General features: G+C 31.9%; 1 protein-coding gene across 1 annotated transcript; it reads right to left on the reverse strand.

Annotated features, from left to right (window-relative positions):
* Positions 1–1,545: 1,545 nt before the first annotated feature.
* On the reverse strand, positions 1,546–22,323 carry PI15 (peptidase inhibitor 15). Its single transcript, XM_049781843.1, has 5 exons — positions 22,051–22,323; positions 7,220–7,338; positions 5,729–5,861; positions 5,410–5,525; positions 1,546–1,681 (listed from the first exon to the last, which is right to left on the reverse strand). The coding sequence occupies exons 1-5, from the start codon at positions 22,321–22,323 to the stop codon at positions 1,546–1,548; spliced, it is 777 nt and encodes a 258-aa protein (XP_049637800.1).
* Between the last annotated feature and the right edge of the window lie 670 nt (positions 22,324–22,993).

A 22,993-nucleotide genomic window follows, 5' to 3' on the forward strand; every position in this document is an offset into this window, starting at 1 on the left:
AATTTCGCATAGGTTTCATCCTCTTTTATTATTTATTTCCACTCTAGACTTAATCGTATTATCAACATAACAGTTGTCCTATGGATACATTACATACTCTTAATCTCTTTTCTCCTTTTGTTTTCCTCTTCTCTCTGTCTCTGTCTCACACACAGACAAATACACACTTAATGAAAGTGTTTTTACTCAGGTGTCAGAGTCAATTTTTCATAGTAATTTTGATTTGATTCTACATCAAACATAATAAGAAACAGGAAATTATTTGTCTATACAGACATAAGTAAAATTTGATAATTAGTTCTTAGAAACCCACTTGAAGAGGGTTACTTTAACAGAATCAGAACTGTATGAGTGCGGATTGCTAATGTAAAGATTAAAGGAGCAAGATATTTAAATTTATTCTCACGATTTTCATCACACAATATAAGAAAGCAATGACCATCTGCAGATGCCCTGGGCAAGTCCTGTATTTCTTTCCTGCATCTGTCACATCCTCTTGACATTTATATGCTGGAAACTCCGGATATGCCTTGCTGAAACTTCCTCCCCGTTAATTTTTAGGGGCATAAATAAAACTATTTATGTGAATTTTCATACCTCTCTCCTAACTCTTACTTTTAAAGGTCGCATGGATTTTCTGAGAGTTTTTCTGCTGCCTTAGAATATTTCAACTATCAACTTTAAATGACCAATCTTCAGATAGCTATTAATATCTTCCCCTTCCTATTCCAAATGCTGTAGCTACACCATCTTGGTAACCAGAGGCTTTACTAACAGGTGGCTTGCCACTTTTTCACACAAATGTTTCCTTTATTTCCTTAAGCCATGTAAAATTAATTTATTAAAAACAATGATTTAACAGCTTGTTACTAGTCTGGATTATTTTTCTCAAATACTTTTTGAAAGCTTCTGGAAGGCAAGAACCAAAACTCATGATATTTGCATTACCTGAGCATAACTAGCAGAATGCTTTGCTCAGAGTAAACAATCCATGATTGTGAATTAAAAAATAAACAAATGGTATGTTATAAAAGGTATACAAATTAAAAATATTCTTTGGCCATAAAATGATAAAAGAGCTCCAGGGTGAAATCCACGTTTACTTAATTAAATTATTGTCCATATATCACTGCATCTATTTCTGTACATTATCATTTTATAAGTATTATAGTATGGGTTATGATGATGTTCTTAACCTCACACCTTTTTTTTGCATGTTCGTACATATAAATGTACACATATATTATATCTCAAATGCATTTGTTTTCCTTGAGAATATACTGAAATTTCTTTGGAAAGTCTTAAAAATTGTATTCATCAGTTATGCCTATACTAAACATGCAATGTTTGAATTTAGACTTGGGAGTCAGAAAATAGAAATAAATCTTTAGATTAACTCAGAATTAAACTATCTTATTGGGCAACACTTGTTTACAAAATGAAAAACAAAAAAGTAAGATGATCATAAAATATGCATAATAATGTGCAAATGTATATTTATGATTATTATTCTCAGAAACATAATTTCTGGAGGAAAAGTTAAGCTTATTTAAACCAGTACAGGTAGTTTGATGTTACTCCAGGAAAACAAAGATTATCAGTACAAGATCCCCCATAACTTGGAGGACAAGCTGAACATGGCACCCCTACTTTATATGGTGCTTCCCCAATCCAATTGCCCCTAAAAAATAAGAAAGAAAAGGAGAGAAAATTAGTGAAACTTGTACATTTGACATTTAAAAATGTTAGTTATCCTCTAATGCATGATCATTGTGTTGACATGATCTTTTAGATTAAAATTTTAAAAAGGACTGAAAGTGATACCTATTTTTTTATTTTAACAGTAACTCTTCAAATGTCATAAATTAACTTGTTTTTCTCAGGTCAGGAAGATAGCTCATTGGACTTGGATTTCCATTTCTAGTCAATCCCTGAAATTGGTTTTCAATCCCTGAAAACCAAGCTGAACATACCCTCAATTACCACAATCTATGCCACTACACCAAAAATAAACAAAATATTTTCTCACAAGCAAGTCACTATATTAATGAACTCTGTTTTAATAATTCAAGTGTGTCATATACTGAGGAAAAATGCAATTATTTTGCTGCATTATTTATTTTGTTGTTATTTTTGGGACATACCTGGAGGTGTTCAGAGCTTACTTCTGGTTCTTTGCTCAGGGAATAATCCTGGTGGTGCTCAGGGAACCAACCATATAGGGTTCAGGGAATCTAACCAGGCCTACCTAATGCAAGGCAAATGCTCTTGTAGTTTTCTTTAACTATATTTATGAGATTGAACACAATTCTATAAACAACTTCACCAAAGAGGATAGATAATTCGAAGATATAATGACTTGCCAATATTAGGTTTTATAAAAGATCAAGAAGATAATAGGACAGTTATTAATTATCTAATTATAATAAGTAAAGTACTTAAAGTAGTAACAGAAGAAATAACAATAATAACATATAAGTAATAGTAAAAATGACAATACAAAGGAAATGGAATAGTCAGGGGAAAATATTCTGCCTAAAATGTAAATTCAGGTGGCCGGAGAGAGAGCACAGCGGCATTTGCCTTGCAAGCAGCCGGTCCTGGACCTAAGGTGGTTGGTTCAAAAACCGGAGTCCCATATGGTCCCGTGTGCCTGACATGAGATATTTCTGAGCAGACATCCAGGAATAACCCCTGAGCACTGCTGGGTATGGCCCCAAAACCAAAAATAATAAAAATAAGTAAAATAAAATGTAAATTCAGAGTTTTGAAAGTGGAGTTGTCACGGTGCTTGTTTTGTATGTGGCTGATTCAGGTACTGTCTTTGGAAGCCCATTTGGTCTTATTAGCACTACTAGGAATTCACAGAGCACAGAGTAAACTGGGTATGCTCACCCACCCCCAAATAAAATACAATGTAAATTCAGGGTTGAAATTAAGACCATATTATGTTAAAGAATAAACATCAAAGAGGAGATACATGTATTCTTTAAAACATAAATAAGACCAAGAAAGGACTCAAAAGTCTATTGTAGCACAAGAAAATATCTGCTTAATTTAGTAAAAAATGTAAATATATATTAAGGAAAATGCATTGGTATTAGGTAAATATACTTATTAAAGAAAATATGCTTATAAATCATTCTATTGTAGAATATAAATATTCTAATTATACTAATCACACATTCTGTACTCCTAAACTCATATCTTCCTGTATCTTTACCTAAAACTATAAAATAATATTGACCTAGATTGATTATTTAACTTTACATATTTTATTTATTCTATACAACTTTTAAAATCTTGTAGCATATATTTACTCAAACATTAAGGATATAAGTTTATCACAAGCAAAGTATTATATGATAGACTTTTACATAAATCAATGATTTTATTGGCTCTTTGAAAGTAAATCAATTCATACACAATTCTATTCACTTATTTTTCAGCCTTTTTTAAAAAATTTATTTTGGGGGGAATACCTGTTGGTGCTCTGGGTTACTCCCAAAGTTACACTCAGAATTCATTCCTGGGACTTGGAGGACAGTATGGGATGCCATATATCAAACCAGGGTCTGCTAATAGCAAGGCAAGCACCTTACCGATTATTATTATTATATTTCTCTAGTTCCTTTTTTTTTTCAACTTTTATCGACTTAAATCCTTCTTCATTTTCTCTTTATTTCTTCCATAATAAGGGAAGAGTTTGGTTAGAGATAGCTTCTTTATATTTGCACTAGAGGAATTATATTCAGCTATCATATTCAACTATACACAAAAAGTGTATGCATTGTTTCAATTTAGAATAATGCTTTTTTAAATGATAAGAAATACAAAATTTAGTTTGCTCTTTTAGTTTTGTCACTCTATAAAACAACTATTTCATATAAAATATTTCAAGTTAAAATCATTGTCACAAATCAGAATAGTTAAATAATATAATAAAATATTTTTCTTCTATTGGAGACTACTTAGCTTACATAGATCAGTAACAAGGAAAATGGATTAATAAAACATGTGAGCTATAAAATTAAAATAATACAACAAACTACTTTGAGTTTTTTATACTGTGGATGTACTCTACTTACCAAATGTTAGAGTTCTAATAATTCTAATAATTATGAAGATAAAAGCACTGAAAAAAATCAGTCTTCTGTTATTTACAAAAGCACTGCCACTGGCATGCAAACATATAAATGAGTAACACAGTTATTTATGTAACATTTTTTTCATTCCCTCTCCATGCTGGCAAAACTGGAGAAACTCCTTGGTACTTATTTTGGACGACAAGTATGTCATAAATCCTTTTTACATTTTGGTATTTATTCCAAATAAAAATAGATCATGTATAAATACTGGAACATTTTATAATATGAGTAGACATTGTTATTAAAAAGAAATTTGTCAGATTTTCAAAAAGGACCATTTCCCTAATTACTGTAAGGTACATTAATAAAAATTAATATATTTATACTCTGATAATTTTTGTCTATTTTTACATCAGATGGTAGCTAATATATACTTATTTTATGCTTATATTTAAGTTATAGCAATTTTGGAGGGGGTTTGGGCCGCACCCGGTGATGCTCAAGGGTTATTCCTGACTATGCGCTCAGAAATAGCTCCTGGCTTGTGGGATCATATGGACACAAGGGATCAAATCAAGAACCATCCTGGGTCAGCCACATGCAAGGCAAGCACCTTACCACTGCGCTATCACCCGGCCCCAACTTATAGCAATGTTTTAATTTATAGAAATGTCACACGATTTAAATTTCCTTTCAGACTAATGCCTTCTTATCATCTATGAAATTAGTGAACTTCAATTTTCAGTTAAATCTTAAAAATGGTATTTGTGGTTGTGTAGTGGAAAATATGAATAAAAAATTTTTATTGTAAAGAGAAAATATTAGGATGCTGGTAAATTTCCTAAAATATTCAAGAACTCTCAAAGGCTTGAAGCACTGCAGCTGTCTTATAGTTAGCATAATTAAAGAAAGGTAGAGGAGAAATTAGTCAAATTCATATCTTAAATTTTTTTTACCTACAGTTGTAACCTAGATATTCCATACTCATGAAAGGAAGCCTTTCAAGCACTGATTTTTGTCTTTTTTTTTTATTTTGGGGTTGCACTTAAATATTCACAGCTTAATACTAGTTATGCTTGAAGGCATATGTAGAGATAGGGAACAAACTGGGGCACGCCAACTGCAAGACAAGCAATTTATCTTCTGTATTATCTCCCTGTCTTCATCAGTTCATCATTTTTAGGTATAATAAGTTATGTAGAACTTTCAACTGTTAAAACTAAATGATATTTATCTGTAAAAATATCTATCAGAATTAATACCATTTCTATCGTTATTATCTATAAAGCACTCAAGAAGTGGAATTTAACTTGGTACTTACTTTGGAGCATAATTGCATACCAAGTAAACTGCACGACGCCATACAGCTCCCCAAACATTCATGTTTTGACAAGTATGTATTGCACATCCTATCCGATTGGAAGTTGCCCAAACCATCTGTGAAAATAAACCAATATACCATTATTGAATTCAAAGTTTGACAAGACAGCAGGACAGATGTCTACCTTTCATGCAGCCAATCTGGTCTCTATTTCAGTCACACAGAGCCCAGCTAGGAGTGCTCCTTGATCTCCAGCCAGATGTATACCCTGACCACCTTTAGGTATTATGGGTAAAATTAATTAAACAATCATAATAACCTGTGTGTAATGTGTACACATGGGTCCAAAGCATCTCATAGGACATCTAGGGTTGCAATCCTGGGGATATGGAAAAGCATAGTCTTTCACTTCATCATACCATGGCTTGACCAATTGGAGAATAGAGCGGTATCTAGATATTAAGACAAACAATGAGAACTTAGAGTATAGCAGTGGCAAACACAGCGAACCTATATCACATTTTAAATTAGATGTTCTTTTTTGGCTTTATTCGTGATGACTGAAGTGTGTACTGACTCCACACAATTACTATCATTATCTAATAGAATCTTTCATTTCTCCAGGTAGGACCAAGCATGAAAATGCCCTGGACTGAAACAAATAAACTTATTATTAAATATGGATTAAATAAAATGAAGATGCTAATCTCCAAAACAGTTTTGATATAGAGAACAAAAAATAATTTCCTCAATAATAATTTTATGTACAACCAAGAATTAGACATAATTATAGTCATGATAATATACTTGTATTTCCTTTCATTTAAATCACTTTAATTTTAATAATAGCACACCTGACTTTTCTATCCTCTATAGAAAAAAATGGGTCTTTGATTCATTTGGATCAATATATATTACAAGATATATGAATAAAATAAATCACACAATTTGAAACAACATGGATGAACTAGAGGATTTTTAGTAAGGTCAGTTGGAAGGATAAAGATAGAAATAGGATTCTCTCTCATATGTGGGATGTAAAACTATAAAGTAATGTCAAATATAACATAATGGGAGCATTTAGCATACATTTGAGTTGAGGTGTGGGTTGATAGTGAGGAGTGTCGGTGTTTTGGTAGAAGGTGGGCACATGGAAGGGTTTAATGTTGAAATTTTATGTATGGGAAACCAATATGAACAGGATTATAAACTGTGAAATCAATAAAAAAGCATATTTAAAAACAGTCTTTCAATGGAAAGTTGGATGACATTTCACCATGTTATGAAATTATTTTATAAAGGTTTATTATAATAGCTAATCTTAATATGTGTATAATATGTGCATATATATGTCAATATACATCTACACAGAGCATGCAAACAGATATGCATATCTATGTACAGATCATACATGTGTACATAAAGGTATATGCAATTATAGAAAACTTGAATATACACAAGAATGCTATCTAACATAGAAAGAACTTTTTTGAGATAGAATACATAGGATAGGATTCACCATATATACTGTAAGTCTGATCATTTTAAATATCTCATGAAGTGTTTGAAAAATACAGATTAAGGAAGTCTTAACAAAATAAAGATCATGAATAATATTGTTAGTACCATATAGCCATAAACCAGTCCTTTGAGACACCAACAACAGTCACAGAGCAAGACTAAGTGACTGATGTATAGTATTCTACTCAATATTTGTTGCTACTACCTGAAATTATCATTCCCCTCTTGAAGTTCATGTGATAAAGTTGTGCAGATAAATCTGTCTGAGAAGAAAGAAACTTCTCCCTACCTTCCAGTTCTCACAGACAGATTCTGTCCCAAGAATCTCAGTAAATAAGAAGGTCCATGATCCCAAATACAAGTAGCTGCCCAAGCCTCTGCAGATTTTGCAAGGTTTTCATCCCAAACCTATGAAGAGGAAGAAAATTGTCAGTGTTACTATGTCTTCTGGTGACATACAAAAATCAAGCAGATATGATGGCTCTATTTCCTTTTATTATCTCATTTTTAATCCTGAGACTCTTGTAACTAAAAAGAAATTAAATTCAGACTATTATTACACAAAGTAATATTATTAAACAGGAAAATCACAAAAAGCTTTGTTTGAATATTTCTATCCAGACCCATGGTCCACGCATAAATTGTAATGAAGAGTAGGCTAACAAAAATACCATATCTTGGATGTAATAAGGATATTTTATACTGACAATTGAAATTTTGAATTCAGTAAAATTTTTTGGTTTTCCATGAAAAAAATCACCTACATCTAAAAAGTAACAAAACTTACATTACCAAGTTGAATAAAATAAATATAAAAATTAATAATGTAATATTATATTTACCTTTTAAAGGTAAAGAAACAGAGTAATATATTTTATGATGTCTTTATATAGCATAACATTTTGTACTTCATAATATTCTAATAATATTTTAAGATATAAACTGGAAATAATAATCATATGAGGCAAATGCTTAAGTAAAAATATTACACAGATTTTGGGGAGTCGATTCTTTTTTTGGAGGGGGGATTTTGGGCCACACCCAGTGACTCTCAGGGGTTACTCCTGGCAATGCACTTAGAAATCACTCCTGGCTTGGGGGAAAATATGGGATGCGGGGGGGATTGAACCGTGGCCAGTCCTAAGTTAGCGCATGCAAGGCAAACGCTCTACTGCTGTGCCATCTCTCTGACCCCATTATTTTGAGCTGTCGATTATTAAATCAACTATTATCATGAGATTTATGCTAGCAATAAAATTAGAAATGGTATGACATATTCTATAAACATTTATTTTGGGACTCTTATGTGGTTATTTCTCAGAATTTTAGTTACAAGAGGCAATTATTTTAAAATGATATAACTATGACTATTGGATATTTTTCTGAATTAAGATGGGAAAAGAATACAAATTTACTAAAGAGAGAAAGAAAATTTATAAAAATTTAAGTGATGAAAAAATAATTTTCCTAAGGTTAAACAAAAACTTAAAACTCTTCAAGGATTTGACTGTATTGTTTTGAAATTTATTTACTTCTACTGGCTAGAAATGCTACTACAAGAAATGGAGAACTCCATATATAAGACATAACTTAATCAGCTAGATAAAAGGGCAACAATATGCTTTAAAAGGCCAAAGAGAAATACTGGGCTAAAGTGGTCCAGAGAAGCAGTAAAAGAATTCATATGAAAAAAAAATACTGACCTTGATAACATTAATTGTATTATTTAATACGTTTCATATTTTCAAGAATATTGGAAAGTTAAAGAAGCTTGATTTTTAAAAATTCACTCTTTTCAAATTAATGATATAAATGACAAAGTCATGAAGCATCAAGCTTGGGTCCTAAGTATGTTTTAAGCATTAAAAGAAGTTTACAAAAACTTCCTTATGTACAATAAATACTATCTTTACTTTAAATGGGAAAGGTAGATTTCTATGAAGAGTTCATAGAAAAGTTCATTTGTCATAGAAGTAATCATGCTTGTTTGATCTCTTTCAGCTCCCAATTACAAAATCATTCTCTCCTCCCTTTAACAATAACATTGCAAGAGAACTATATTAGCAGAAAATTTCCAGTTTTTCCTCCATTTTCTCTTATAAACCCCTGCTCCACATCATGTACACCCCCAAACTCCTTTTGTCATGGTCATAATGGACATTTTCTGGTTAGCTTTTTACTTCATTTAATAGGAGCTTTCAGAACATATGAACTCTTAAATTCTCTTAATGACCCAAACTGTCATGTTATATTTTTAAAGGCTACTTCTTAGTTGCTACTTCTCAATAGGTTTCTTGACTCTTCTTATGTCCTAAATCCACATACTATACAGTTCCCAGGACTCAGGTCATGTCCATTTCATTTCTCCTTTATTTCTCTATTTTACCTCTTTTCACTGGCTAGGTATTTATTCTCATCTAGACAGAAGGTATAAAATGATACATGTACAATTAATAAATATCTAATATAATTATAGCTTATAATCATATGTGTAGTATTATTTAAAACTGTATCTCTTTTATTTCAGACTTTGTAATCCATTTACCCACATTAAATCTATTTAGTAAGACTAAATTTGAGTTTCAGACACTGCATTCCCTCTTCACTGCCCCTACTTAATTCACTATCTCTCTCATGTCAGCAATAAAATGTTCAATAATTGAGTTCAGGGACCACCAAATGTCTGTCTTTGGTTACTTATTATATATGAGTTGCAGCACAGGTGATAAACTGAACAAAACTGAACAAATCATTGTGTATTCCTTCAGAGAAAGATTTTACTTGACTACTTTTCTAATTTATCAAGCCAAATATCTAGTAATATTACTTTTTCCATAATTCTTCTCTTCTCAAAAATAAATTGGGTCAGTTAAAAATATCGAATATCCAAAAATATAATCACTATTTCCAATGCCATTTTTAAAACCAATATCATCTGCTATCTGAATATTTTTATTTTTGGTTTTGGTTTTTGGGCCTGACCTAGTGATGTGCAGGGATTACTTCTGGCTATGCACTCAGAAATTGCTCTTGGCTTGGGGGATCATATAAGACACCTGGGATTGAACTCAGACCAGTTCTTTGTAGCCACATGCAAGGCAAATGCCGTACCTCTGTGCTATCATTTCAGCCCCATGCTATCTGAAGATTGATAAAGATACCTTACTGGGGGATTGCTTATATATATGTACATATAAAACTTATATATATAAGCTTATATATATGTACATATATAAATTAACAAAATGTAAGTAAATAATAATTAAATTTTATTTGATAGTATTTAAATATGATTCACAATAAAGACATCAAGTAAAATATATAAATATTTAAAGTCATATCTATAAATCTGTGCAGATTTAAGGTGTGCAGTTGTAAAGTAATCTTTACAATGTAAAGTCATACACCATAAACTACTCATTGAAAATGGCAAAACTCTGTAAACATATAAATATATATACATATATAATCACAGCCAGCTAATTAGGATGAATTTGCTGGCCTGGCAATAAAAATATGAAATTAAGTAAAGAAGAATTGGATAGAATATGACAAAATGTAACTTCTAGTTAATTAAGAGAGAGAGAGAAATATTGAGAGCAAATTTTTCTCTCTGCTCTCAAGAAGCTAATTCACTATAAAATTGCTTATAAGAAATAGTTTCATATTTCAGATTAATTAAAAAACCTGGTACATTTGTGAACTGTATGAATTTACATTTTGTTAAATAATTATTGAAAGTGTTCTTTACATGACTGAAACCCAAACAACACAATCATGTATGTAATCAAGGTGTTTAATTAAAAATATATTAAAAAATTAAAAAAAAGAAAATGTACATTGCTAATATAATGTAGAACTATACAGACAATTATATTGCTTAATAGTATTAAGTTGCTATCACTATTACCCCTGTACATAACAACTTTATATCATATTCATAAGGTGTCATAAAATGTTTACATATGTACATATGAAAAACAACAGGAGTGATCTCTAACATTATTCATGAAATGTAACAAGCACTACAAACATTTGTATGTGTCCATAAAATCCCCCCAAAAGCCAACACAATACTGGGTAGCAACAACAACAAAAAATGGAACTACCATGTTCCTCAACAGAAATCTGTGCTACAAAGCTATAGTGATCAAAACCTTATGGCATTGAGATTAAAATAGACACAATGACCAATTAAACAACCCAGGAACCATAAACAGTCCTAGACATAAACGCACAAAGAGAACATATAATGCAGAAACATATTTTAGACAAATTGTGTTGGGATAACCTAACAGTCATAATCACATGCAAAAGAATGAAACTAGGACACATTTATCACCATACAAACAAAACTTTATTCAAAAGGATTAATGGTTGGCTATAAAACCATAGAAACAAAAGAAATCATAGGAAATATACTCTACAATAGTAGTCTCACTGATGCTTTATGGACTCAACTATAATACGAAGGGTGACAAAACTGAAAACAAATAGAAATGGAACTATAAAACTAGCAAAATAGCTATAGTAATACTTAAAGTCATTCCTGTAAATGGGAGAAAATATTTGCACATCATATATCTATCTGACATGAGTTCAATATTGAAGCTTTGTAAACAACTGTGATAAGAAACCTAATTGAACTACACAATGAAAACAAATAGGCTGCAGTGCTGAATTTCTCCAAAGATATATAGCTAGCTAACCTTGGAAAAAGTGTTATGAAAGAGGAACTCTTGACTATTATTGAAATATAAAAGGAAGGGCAGGAGCGATAGCACAGTGGTAAGGCTTTTGCCTTGCATGTGGCTGGCCCAGAACAGACCTGGGTTCAATCCCCATCATCTCTTATGGTCTCTCAAGCCAAGAGTGATTTCTGAGTGCATAGCCAGGAGTAACCTCTGAGCATCACACGGTGTGGCCCCAAAACCAATATATATATCCACTTACAGGTATATATAAATGGAAGCAGCCTCAATGGAATACAACATGAAGAATCTTCAGAACCTTAAAAAAAAGACTTAAGTATAATCCATCAAATCTAACACTCCAAAAATATATGATTATAAGTATTAAAACATGAATTCCTATGCTCATTGTAATACTCTACAATAGTCAAAAGCTATAACAACTAATATCAACTAGCAAATAGATTAAGAAGATGGACATATCTACATAATAAAAATGTTCAAATATAAAGTAGATGAAATCCTAACATTTCTGACAATATGGATGTACCTAAAGGATATTAAGTTTAGTGAAATTAATCAGATAAAGATAAACCCTTGTCATTTGTTTTATGTTATCAAGGGAAAACAATGTCCAGTGGTATGATATTGTCTTGTATACAGAAAATTGGGGTTTGATCACCAGCATTCATGAGGTCTCTGGAGGAGTAATTCCTGAGCATATAGCCACAGGTTAGCCTTAAGCATTGTGGGATTTGACACACAAAAAAGAACTAAAATAGAATTAACTTGTGAGTCACAAAATCAACTAGAGAAAGGGAGAGAGGAGAGTAAACCAAGAGGAAGGAAGACATAGGTACAGAGAAAATAAACCATTAGAGAAAACTAAACTAAAGCAAACTTTAGAATCCTAAGGAAAAACTAATCTTACCTAAGGTGAAAAAAAGTTTGTTGCAAATGGTAGAGTGAATCCAATTCTGATGATGGGCATGGTGTAGTAGCAGATATTTAATGAGTTGTTAATCTGAAACCCTAAAGTATACTGTTGTTGAGCAATCTCATCTCAATAAAGACAATTAAAAATTGTATTTTAGATGAATTGCTAGCATGAGTCAAATAATTATATTTCATGGTTTGGTTTGGTGCATTTGCCTCGCCTTGCACATGGTTGAGTCCAGTGCAACCCCAATCAGCATATGAGACCTCAAGTACTGCCAGGAATGATAATTCAATACCAAGCTGGGAGTGAAAAATAAGTACTGTATACTACTGGGTGTGAAAAGCAGAAAGAGGTAAAGAATGAGGAGGAGGAGGCAGAGGAAAAGAATGATGGAACAGTATGAAGAGGAAAAGGGGAGGATGAAGAAGTGAATGGAAAAGAAGTTGAAGAAGAAAAAGAGAAGGGGGATGAAAAAGTAGAGCAAAGGAGAAGAAAATGAATGAGCTCAGAAATATTAGAAGATAAACATGATGATCATGCATGTTATGGTTTATCTAAACAGTGTGTTTCTTTATTAGATAAAACTACATTATCACCATTTTTATTTACTATGCAACTTCCGGAAAATGATTTATTTTTCCAGCTTTTGATTTCTAAATGAGAATTATTTTTTCCTATCACATGGGTCTCTTGTGAAGGCTGTTGGATGAGAATGAGTTGAATATTTACTGCAGCTCTAAGAAGGCAAAGGTATATTTAATGCAAGTAGTCTAATATTAGGGGACTTATGCAATGGCATCAGTCAACAAGAAAAGCTGCCTACTGTGAGAGGCACTATGAGGTGCACTTTTGATCATTTTATCTGGCTGCCTTAGAGAAAACAAACTCTAATCTAAACTAAACAGGCAATCAGATAAAGTGAAAACAGATAAACCCTGAAGCAACTAAGTAATCAGAAACAGAATTGTATATAGATAATAAGGAACTTGTTCATGGGGAAACTAGCTTCTTCAAATGAAAGATGACAAATAGAAGAACATTTTAGGGGAGTTTAAACATATTAATTATGTTAAAAAAACTTCCCTTTAATTATACCTTAACAGAAGTTTATCTTTAAATTTTAGACAATTTGTTGATGGTTTCTAGCAATAGACTTCCTTTCCAGGGAAATATAATACTCATAAACTATCCTTTAATGCTGGAGTGAAGAGCCAGCAGAACATTTTACAGATGATTAATTTTTTCATGAACTCTGTTACATTCTTCTCAAAATGCATTTCTTGATTATTAATCTACCCTCTGATACACATGCAAATCTTGCCATGCCTACTTGTCAGAACAATTCAAATACCTTTCTGCCTGTCTACTGTCTGCTGAAAACATAATCTTACTGGAATGTAGAGACAGTTTTGGTAAAATGTCCATATTTAACAAAATTATGAGATGTGAATTTGATGCACTTTTTAGTAGAAAAATACTGTGTCCTTAAATAACATTTCTAAAACAGTTCTAGCTTGGAATATGCAGCATGAAATTTTTAAGAAATATAAAAATTTAGTTTACAAACACAACTTATTATGCACTCTTCTATACTCAAACTGTGAAAAAAAAGCCAAAACCTGGATTTTGGTACTATGGTACCATAGATTGAAAATATTACACTTACATTTCTACAAATTTCAGACTAGATACACTTTATTCCAAAAATTTCTCTTGATAAGTGTTGCTGCTGCAATCTTGTGCCCTACCATCATTCTTCAAAAAGTCTCATAAACAAACATCTCAACTTCATAAGCTAATAGTTATTGATTGACTAGTATATGGTTTTTATATACACTAAGTTCATGACACAAGACTCACCAAACTAGTCAACATCTGTTTTTCTAAAGTCCTTTAGTTTTTTATAAAACATATTGTCAGTTTGTCAAAACACTAAGTAGGCCTGGTATATAGAGAGGCCCTTGTAACAGAATTGGCTTCTATTTGTATTAATTTAACTCTTAAAACTTTCTCAAAACCAACAAATGCAAGAAATTGACTTGCAAAAATTAATTCCCAAACACAAAACTAATCATCCATATATTTCTGTGATACTAGAATACCCTTACTAGACAACACTTTGTTTACCAAAAAATATGCCTATCCAAAATTCTTTGTATTAGAATGATGTTTCATTTCTGGTGATAACTACTTTTTCATTCACTAAAGATGTGTACCCAGTGATAAAACTGTAGCAACTTAACAACTAAATAACTTATAGATCTCAGAAAAATCTGATTATTCTGGCCAAAATAAGGACATCTTCTTTATTTGCTTTTTAATATTTTTGCCTCACTTTGCCTCACTGAATGTTTAAACTACTTACTATTGACTTTATAAATTTATTTTGAAAGCCCCATGACTTTAAGCTTAATAGAAGTTTTATTTTGCCCTCACCTACACTATCATTACAGCCTATTGTACACTGCCCTTACTTCCACTTTTTATCTATTTATTCTCATCCTGTGGCTGAGACAAACTTTCTTAAATATAAATATAAGTATATAATTTTGTGTTTAAAACATTATACTTGATGGGCCAAAACAATTGTACCATCTGGTCCTGTGAACATCACCAGGAATGATTTCTGAGTCCAGAGCCAGGAAGTAACTTCTGAGCACCATCAGGTGTGGCCCATAATCAAATAAATAAATAAAATACAAAACCTCACAATAATATTTGCGAAACTTGTGCAAATTTATGCATATCCCCACTGGAATGATCAAACATTGCCTTTATAATATGGTAAATTCAAGCCACATTTTTTATACTTGATTTAAATATCCTATGAATGTTCCTAAGATATCTTCTAGTACCTATATTATATTATCTTTGGCATTCACTTCCTATTCCTGGACAACATTCATTACATTTGTGTTTAATATTTGAATAGATACTTCATTCAGGAAGCTTTCTCTGATTTACTACCCAGTCTGAATTGGGAATGCCTCTAACTTTTCTCAATGGGTATTACGTTATACTTTAACACTCACGCATATTCCACCTACTTATTTGTTCACAAATTTTCCCAATAAAATAATGACTCTTATTTCCCACAATGAATAGCTAGGCACATATGTTGGGTAAATGTAAACTGAGGAATTGAATAGTGAATAGACTCCTCACATCAGAGCACCAGAGCCACATTTCCCTATATGAGATGCCCAGAAAGTCATAAGACTTTACACCTAATGTTGAATGTTGTCTGTAGGGCATGCATGGTGTTGTGTTCTATAAATATTCATCAAAAGTGCAATATAATTATTTTTGTATATGGTTGTATGTGATTAAACATCATTTGGCACCCAAAATAGTAAGACATATGGTCACTGTCATGTGTGTACACTACTTATGTGTGATTAATAACATTTTTCCTATCACATATAATAAGGCAATCACTGAATATTGATGTTATCACAGTTGCATTTTCTTTGCCCTTATACTAAATGAGGACATATGAAGACATGCCCATATGAGGACAGTTGATCATTAATATATGTCACACTAATACTAAACAATGTGCATGTTGGAAGAGAATTTCTATAAAATATGTCTGGCCTTCATATGGAGCCAAGACTACAAGTTTCTCTGTCTAAGATCAGGAATGCCAAGTTCTGGGGTCCTGTAGAAATACCTTCCTGTTGGCACCCATTCTCAGCCTGCTGGCAACTGTTCTCAGGAGGCTGTTCATAGTGATCATTAAAACATTCATTGAAAAGACTTGGATTAGACACATCAAACTTTTAATGTTTATAATAAGAAAATTGAGCCATTCTTTCTCTATACGAAGAAATATGTCTTCAAAATAATTCATAAATTAGTTTAGTTTAGTTTAGTTTTTTTTTGGGGGGGGAGCCATATCCGGTGATGCTCAGGGGTTACTCCTCGCTATGCACTCAGAAATCGCTCCTGGCTTGGGGGACCATATGGGATACCAGGGGATCGAACCGTGGTCCGTCCTAGGCTAGCCCCACTACTCCAGCCCCGAAATTGGTTTTTTAAATGACAACAATAGATATCCCAAGTTTGAATCAGATACCTAATTAGAAAAATAATTTTAATTATCCATTCTCTCCTTCACTTAAAGTACATATAAATAAAAATCAACAAATTTTATTATTTCAGAGTTGAGTTGTGGTACACAAATCATTTGTAAGCTGTTTTTGAGAATGAATTTTTTTGTTCTCTACTCCTTCAAGCCATGCTTTTCATAATATTAATATCTGCTGTAAATGGTGACCAATGTTTTTGCTTTTCCAAAAGGGCAGAATTCTTTATCACTGAAAATAATATTTACATGTATAAAACAAATAAAATATATATTAAGAATGCATCGATGTTTTGACTTTTTATTATGCATTTTTCATTTTAATTTGTTCCATTTATATTTATCATAGCTTCATGATTTCCTTCCCTGTATTTCCATCATCCAATATCATGTGTAAATGTATTATTCCACTATATTTAAATTAGTTGTTTAAATGTGTCAATATATGTTAATGTAGTTTTTTGAATCCTGCTTATCTTTGAAAGGGAGAGACATTGTTGAATTAATTTTCTGGTAAATTCAAATGTTAATGGACACTCCATAAATGCCAGCAATATCTTGGAAAGATGTACCTCTGTCCTTGCTAAAATATCTCAAGTCTTGCAAATAGATTTTGTGTTAAATGACTATCAATACCTTTGACACTCTTAAAAGATCTATATATGATTTTCTCTTTAGGCCATTTTATTAATTCATTAATTAACCAGCCAATATTTCCCTTTCATAAAAATCTATTTCAAGTGCCCTGTCTCCAAATTACCAATTTTATATTTTTATAACTAGAAAATACTCTTTCTTTCTTGCCATCTTCATACAATTATCTTCTATTACATCAATCCTATGTGTATTTCTTATGCAGCAGCATTTCATTTATTCACTTATTTATTTTGGCCTTAGGATCACATCCAGCAGAGGTCAGAAGATATTCCTTGTTCTGTGCTCAGGAGTGATGCCTGATAGTGTTTGAGATATAATGTATAGATATGAGGATTCAAACCAATGTAGGTAGGGTGCATTAACTCCTCTGCTATCACTTTGACCCAATGGAGTTGTGTTTTAAACTGAATAATATGTACCATGTTTGTCCTATTTGATTTGGTTTTAAATATTTTATTTTTATTTTAATGATAAAGATTTTTCATGAAACTCAAACTTTAACAAATAAACTTTAAAAAGATGCCTGATATAATGACAGATTGAGGCTGTGGTAGTGATGACCACCCACCATCAACATGATGGCAGAAATGGATTCTAGGAACAATGGTGGAGGTTGTTATTGACACTGAGGTCAATAATTTTGAAAATAACAATGCTCTAAATAACTTTATAAGACACAATGCTTTAAATAAAAATATGAATAAAATAAAAAATTTAATAAAACAATAAAGATATCTGTTATAGTTGGTTCCTTTACACCAATAGAAAGAGCTCAGCATTTCTTTGATTCATATATTCAATTGACTTTAAAGAATAGCCTACAATTTTTTTCTTCATGTGTGGGTCTTGAAATTTCATTCTTTTGGGAATAATTCCTCTTCTAAGAAACTAATGTGGTTTGTGGCTTAGAATCATGCTTTAAGCTGCCCTTAGGAAGAATGAAAAACAGCTGGTATCTAAGGCACTGTGGAAATTATTCAATAAACTAATTGTAAAACAGAAGCCAAGAGTGAGGAAGTTTCACTTGAATCTCTTTGCTTCATATTTATTAACATTTTTGAAAACATCGTGTGTTTTGAATGTTAAATATTTCATATGTTCTTTTACTAAAATTATGAACAACATATCCAAAGCAAATATTATATAACTATAATATTAATGTCAACACTCTCATGAACAAATTACTATCCATTTATTTAGTTAGGCATATGCTAACATAATCAGTCTTTAAGAAGAAAAAATAATTATGTTTTAAGGGACTTTTTCAGAATTTAAGAGAAACTTTAGGTGTAATGGGGTCAAAGGGCTTTCCCTCAACCGAATGTGTGGTTGTCTCCCTCACCTTCTACTAAAACAATCCAGTGACCTCATTCATTACTGCCTTACTAAATTTCTCTTTAGTAAAGAATAAACACTAGTAAATGCACAAATATAACTTTTCCTTAAGTGTCATTTTAATTTTATTTGTTTTATACAGAACTTTCTACTTATTCTCAATAGTAGTAATTATTTAAGAAGAAAGATGATCAGTCAAGAAAATGACACTAATGTATCTTATACATTTCATGTTCCATATAACTACTGTTGCCATATCTTTAATATGTAACATGAGTATTCTAAAAGGCAGAAAATATTATCCCAATTTATGATCTTTTCAGCTTACCCAAATCTTTGAACCTCATTTAAAAATATATTTATTGAGATACTATGACACACAGTATCATAAATAATGGTTTCATACATATATCATTCCAACACCACACCTGTCACCAGAGCATCAACTTCCCTCCTGCAGGTCCCAAAGACCCCTCCCATTCAATGACCAATCTCCTCTCCAATTCCCTTATTCCCCTGTAAACTGAGTTATGTGGGCAGAATATTCACTTAAAAGGTTATAGTGATTATTTGTTTATTGGTAAGAAAAATGACTTTGTCCTATTAAGGTGACATTAAGTTACAAGACTTAGATTTTAGGCCTACAATTCCACACCCTTTCAAAGTATGCTATCATCTCATACCCACTAGTTATGTTCCAATACTTCTCCACTGAGCTCATTCATTTGTTCACTGATTCTTTCCAGTTTTCAGTCTTATTATCTTCTGATGAAACAATTGTTCACTTCAGTTATGATTTTATTCCAGGTTCTTATTTGAGTAAATTTGCAATAAAGATTAAATAATACATGTATGAATGAGCTATATGCACAGAATAATTTTTAGAGTTCTATTTTACCTTACAGAAACTCACTATTTTAGTATTTCTTATTAACTTTACTGTACTAAGGAGAGTTCATAAATTACCTATTACATCACCAGTACTATCTCTAGTTTCTTACCAAATAAATCACATATGGAACTTGGACATCTATGCCAGGAACTTGTATTTGATATCCTGCACCACTTATTCCCCCGCACAGGGCAGAGAGCAACCCCAAATACCAAACGAGTAGTTGCATCTTAGTAACACCTAAGATGTAACTCCAAAACAGAAACAAAACAAGCAAAAACAAGCTAAATCATAATGGAAAAACTTCTACATTTAAATAGCAACTGATAAAGAAAGAATAATATAATATGAAATATAATATAAATTATTGACATTTATATAATTAAATATAAAATATAGTTATGTAATGAAAAATTAAAAATCACAGTATTTCATCTCAGTACAGGAGAAAATATTCTTGCACCTCAGGGGGTCCCCCTAGTGGAGTATTTTATATAATCTCGAAACTGAAAAGATGCTCTTCCCCTCCACCCCCAATAAAAATCAGAGCTTTAAAATTTCAGTGATCTAAATTCTAGTGGTACCATTCACCTTATATGCCACTTTGACTTTGCCAATAAGTTCCCAGGGTTTAAGTGAGTTAAATTGTGAAATTCAGATCACAATCTGAATGTCTTAGAAAGAATGTGAGCTATCGAATGAGATCACCATTGGAAATAGTGAGCTAAATTCTTGGCACCTTGAAGCAATTTAACAAATACAGTTAGAATTAATTAATCCCCACTTCATGGGGAAAATATAGCCAAAATATAGGTATTTATACACCTATTTTTACTGTATTTCACCCTATTTCTGCTTTTACGCATGATGATCCTTCTACTTCCTTAAAAAAATAGTAAAAGGCATACAATGAGCTCATCTCCAGAAGAACCAATCACAAACTCCTGATCTTTATTTAGCAATGAAATCGTCACCAAGATATTCCTTGAGCCTAAAATCAGGATATTATCCCTTGCTGATCTCTCATAGTGTATTTTGCACATTTCTCTCCATACAATCTCATGGAAAAAATTATATATTTAACTATTTCTTATTTCATACTTTTCTAAGTTGGAGTAGATTTTCACACTATAGTAGATTCACAGAAGACCATACAACTGTTTATTCAATAGGGATCTAGCCACCTTAACCCTCAATTTCAAATAGCAATATTATCTGATCAATTCTCTATTGCCTTCATCTTAGCTATTATGAAGTAAAGAATTTATGCAGACTGGAATTTATTCAAGATCAAATTTTGAACTTAGGTATTTAAATTTGAGAGCTTTCTTTCTTAATTATGAGATTAAATTATCCCTCACATAGCAAGAACAATTTCTTTATTCCTCTTAAAAATTCTGGAAAATGTATTTTCATAGAATCTAGATAATACTTCTATAGACAACAATGCTTTTATATTTGGCAAGTCTTAACTTTTCTTGTGACTTAGATATCTGTTATAAGATAAACTTAAAATAAAGCCATTTAAATAAAATAGATGGATTTAAAATAGAAAGACCTCCAAATTTTAGGTCAGGACATAGAAACAGTTATTAGACATATTAATACCACAAACCCCAAACTTGAATTACCACAGTGGTGATCTATATTGCCCTAAAAATGTTCCAGGCTGTGCTCTTTCAAAGATTCTGGATTTAAATCAAAATAGTGCAAAATCCAAAAACAAATAGAAAGAAACTTTCAAAGAAGACATTGGTCCATTTAATAGCAACTTAGTTTGAGTTTTGTTTTACTTTCTAAATAAAATAGCTTAAATAAAGAGTGCCTATTTTTAAGAGAGAGTAAGGAATGTGTTCATGGCGAGTTGGAACAGAGTGGCAGCTTTCTGGCTTTACTGTTATCTAAACGACAAAGCATTAAATCACAAGGAAGAAAGTAAGCATGTTCTCTGGGACTACAAATAGAGTAGTGCTGGAAAGAACTTTGTACACGAAAAGAAAAAGACACCTATGCAAAGAACAGAGCATACATAAAAAAAATCTCTAAAAAAACTTATTTGAAAGAAATATTTTAGTTATTAAGTATAACTATTAGGTAAAACACAGGAAAAGTTGCATGTAAAAAATAGTTGTTTTTTACTTTGCCTGAAGGTCCCCTCACCTGAGGCAGGTCATATTTGCAGAAGTGGTTGACAAAGGGAGTAAGGACCAAGATGATGGTGATTGGGCCCAATCATCAAAAAATTAGAGTTTTTAAAAAGGTCTTCCTAAAGTATACCACACTCTTTAGCTCCATTTTTGTTATATAAAATAGTATTCATCAACGATATGTCATATTATGGAACCCCTTAAAATCAGAGTCCCCCTTTACTACTCGTATTGAAGTGGTATACAGGAACCATTCTACTTAAACTATATTAAAACAATCCATTTTTCATAACATGTGCACAAAGTATTCTAATCTACAAGTTACCTAAAATTTCTATATTCAGAACTCAAAGAAAAGAAATTCTTCTTACCATATATTCCATATTGGCAGCTGGTGGGAACACTTTGCCCCGAACTTGATTATGATAATCAAGAATGGCGATCATGTCATTCTGCGAAATGTAGCGCTTGCGCCTTGCTTTGGGGATATCTGCAGAATCCAGATGAGCTGTTAGAGCGACTTCAATCTCAGTGAAATTATTGGTTGGCGGAGATGAGTCAGTGGAATTGAGTAAGGCAAAGGCACTTGTTTCACATAGAAGAGTGAGCAGGAGCACACTGCTGAAGGCACAAATGCCTAGCATTTTGAGTGGTGAAGAAGTAGAGACCACTAAGAGTACTTTGTGTTAAACCAGAAAGTCGAGTTAGGGTCTACAAAAATAAATAAACGAATAAATAAATAAATAAACAAACAAACACCTGGGGTAGGGAGCAGAGAAATAAATTTACAAAATAATCAAATGAAAGCATTGCTTGATTTGGCTTTCTCCAAAAAAAATGCAAAAAAATATTGAACTCAAGCCAAGGGTCAACCTCTAGTTATCTTTATAGATTTTACTGGACTCTATGAGCTCCCCTAATAGCCTCTTACATATCAAGAAAAATAAACAGCATTACCTCTAACCTTTACACAAATGTAAATCATTTGCTTCAGATGCGTGAACCACAAAATGCACTACTACATATCTATTTTCACAAGGAAATATTTCAAAGTTCAAGCTATTCTTGAGAGTGAAGAGGAAAACAAATCTACCACAGGTAACTGTTGAGAATGTGCTGATAAGGTCTCCCCAGCACTTATATATCAAGTGATAGAACCCATGCAAAAAGGCATAATAATTCAATCTCACTTCAAAAAATTTTAATAAAAATGTAAGCTACTTTAAACCCTTGCATGCAGATAAACTTGTTGAGCTAAACAGCTTACCTCTGCCCAATGCCAAAATGAATTTACTGTTCTTCCAAAAATGTAAA

The sequence above is a fragment of the Suncus etruscus genome, chromosome 10, assembly GCF_024139225.1.
Source record: "Suncus etruscus isolate mSunEtr1 chromosome 10, mSunEtr1.pri.cur, whole genome shotgun sequence".
In the NCBI taxonomy this organism is placed as follows: Eukaryota; Metazoa; Chordata; class Mammalia; order Eulipotyphla; family Soricidae; genus Suncus; species Suncus etruscus.

Bases quoted from the DNA above. Each gene is read 5' to 3' on its own strand.
- PI15 (XM_049781843.1), bottom strand. From the start codon at position 22,323: ATGCTAGGCATTTGTGCCTTCAGCAGTGTGCTCCTGCTCACTCTTCTA. The intron at 5,526-5,728 runs GTTATTATGATT...TTATTTTCACAG, and splicing joins TGTGTACACATTACACACAG to ATGGTTTGGGCAACTTCCAA. The intron at 1,682-5,409 runs GTAAGTACCAAG...CTTATTTTTTAG, and splicing joins GTATGCAATTATGCTCCAAA to GGGCAATTGGATTGGGGAAG.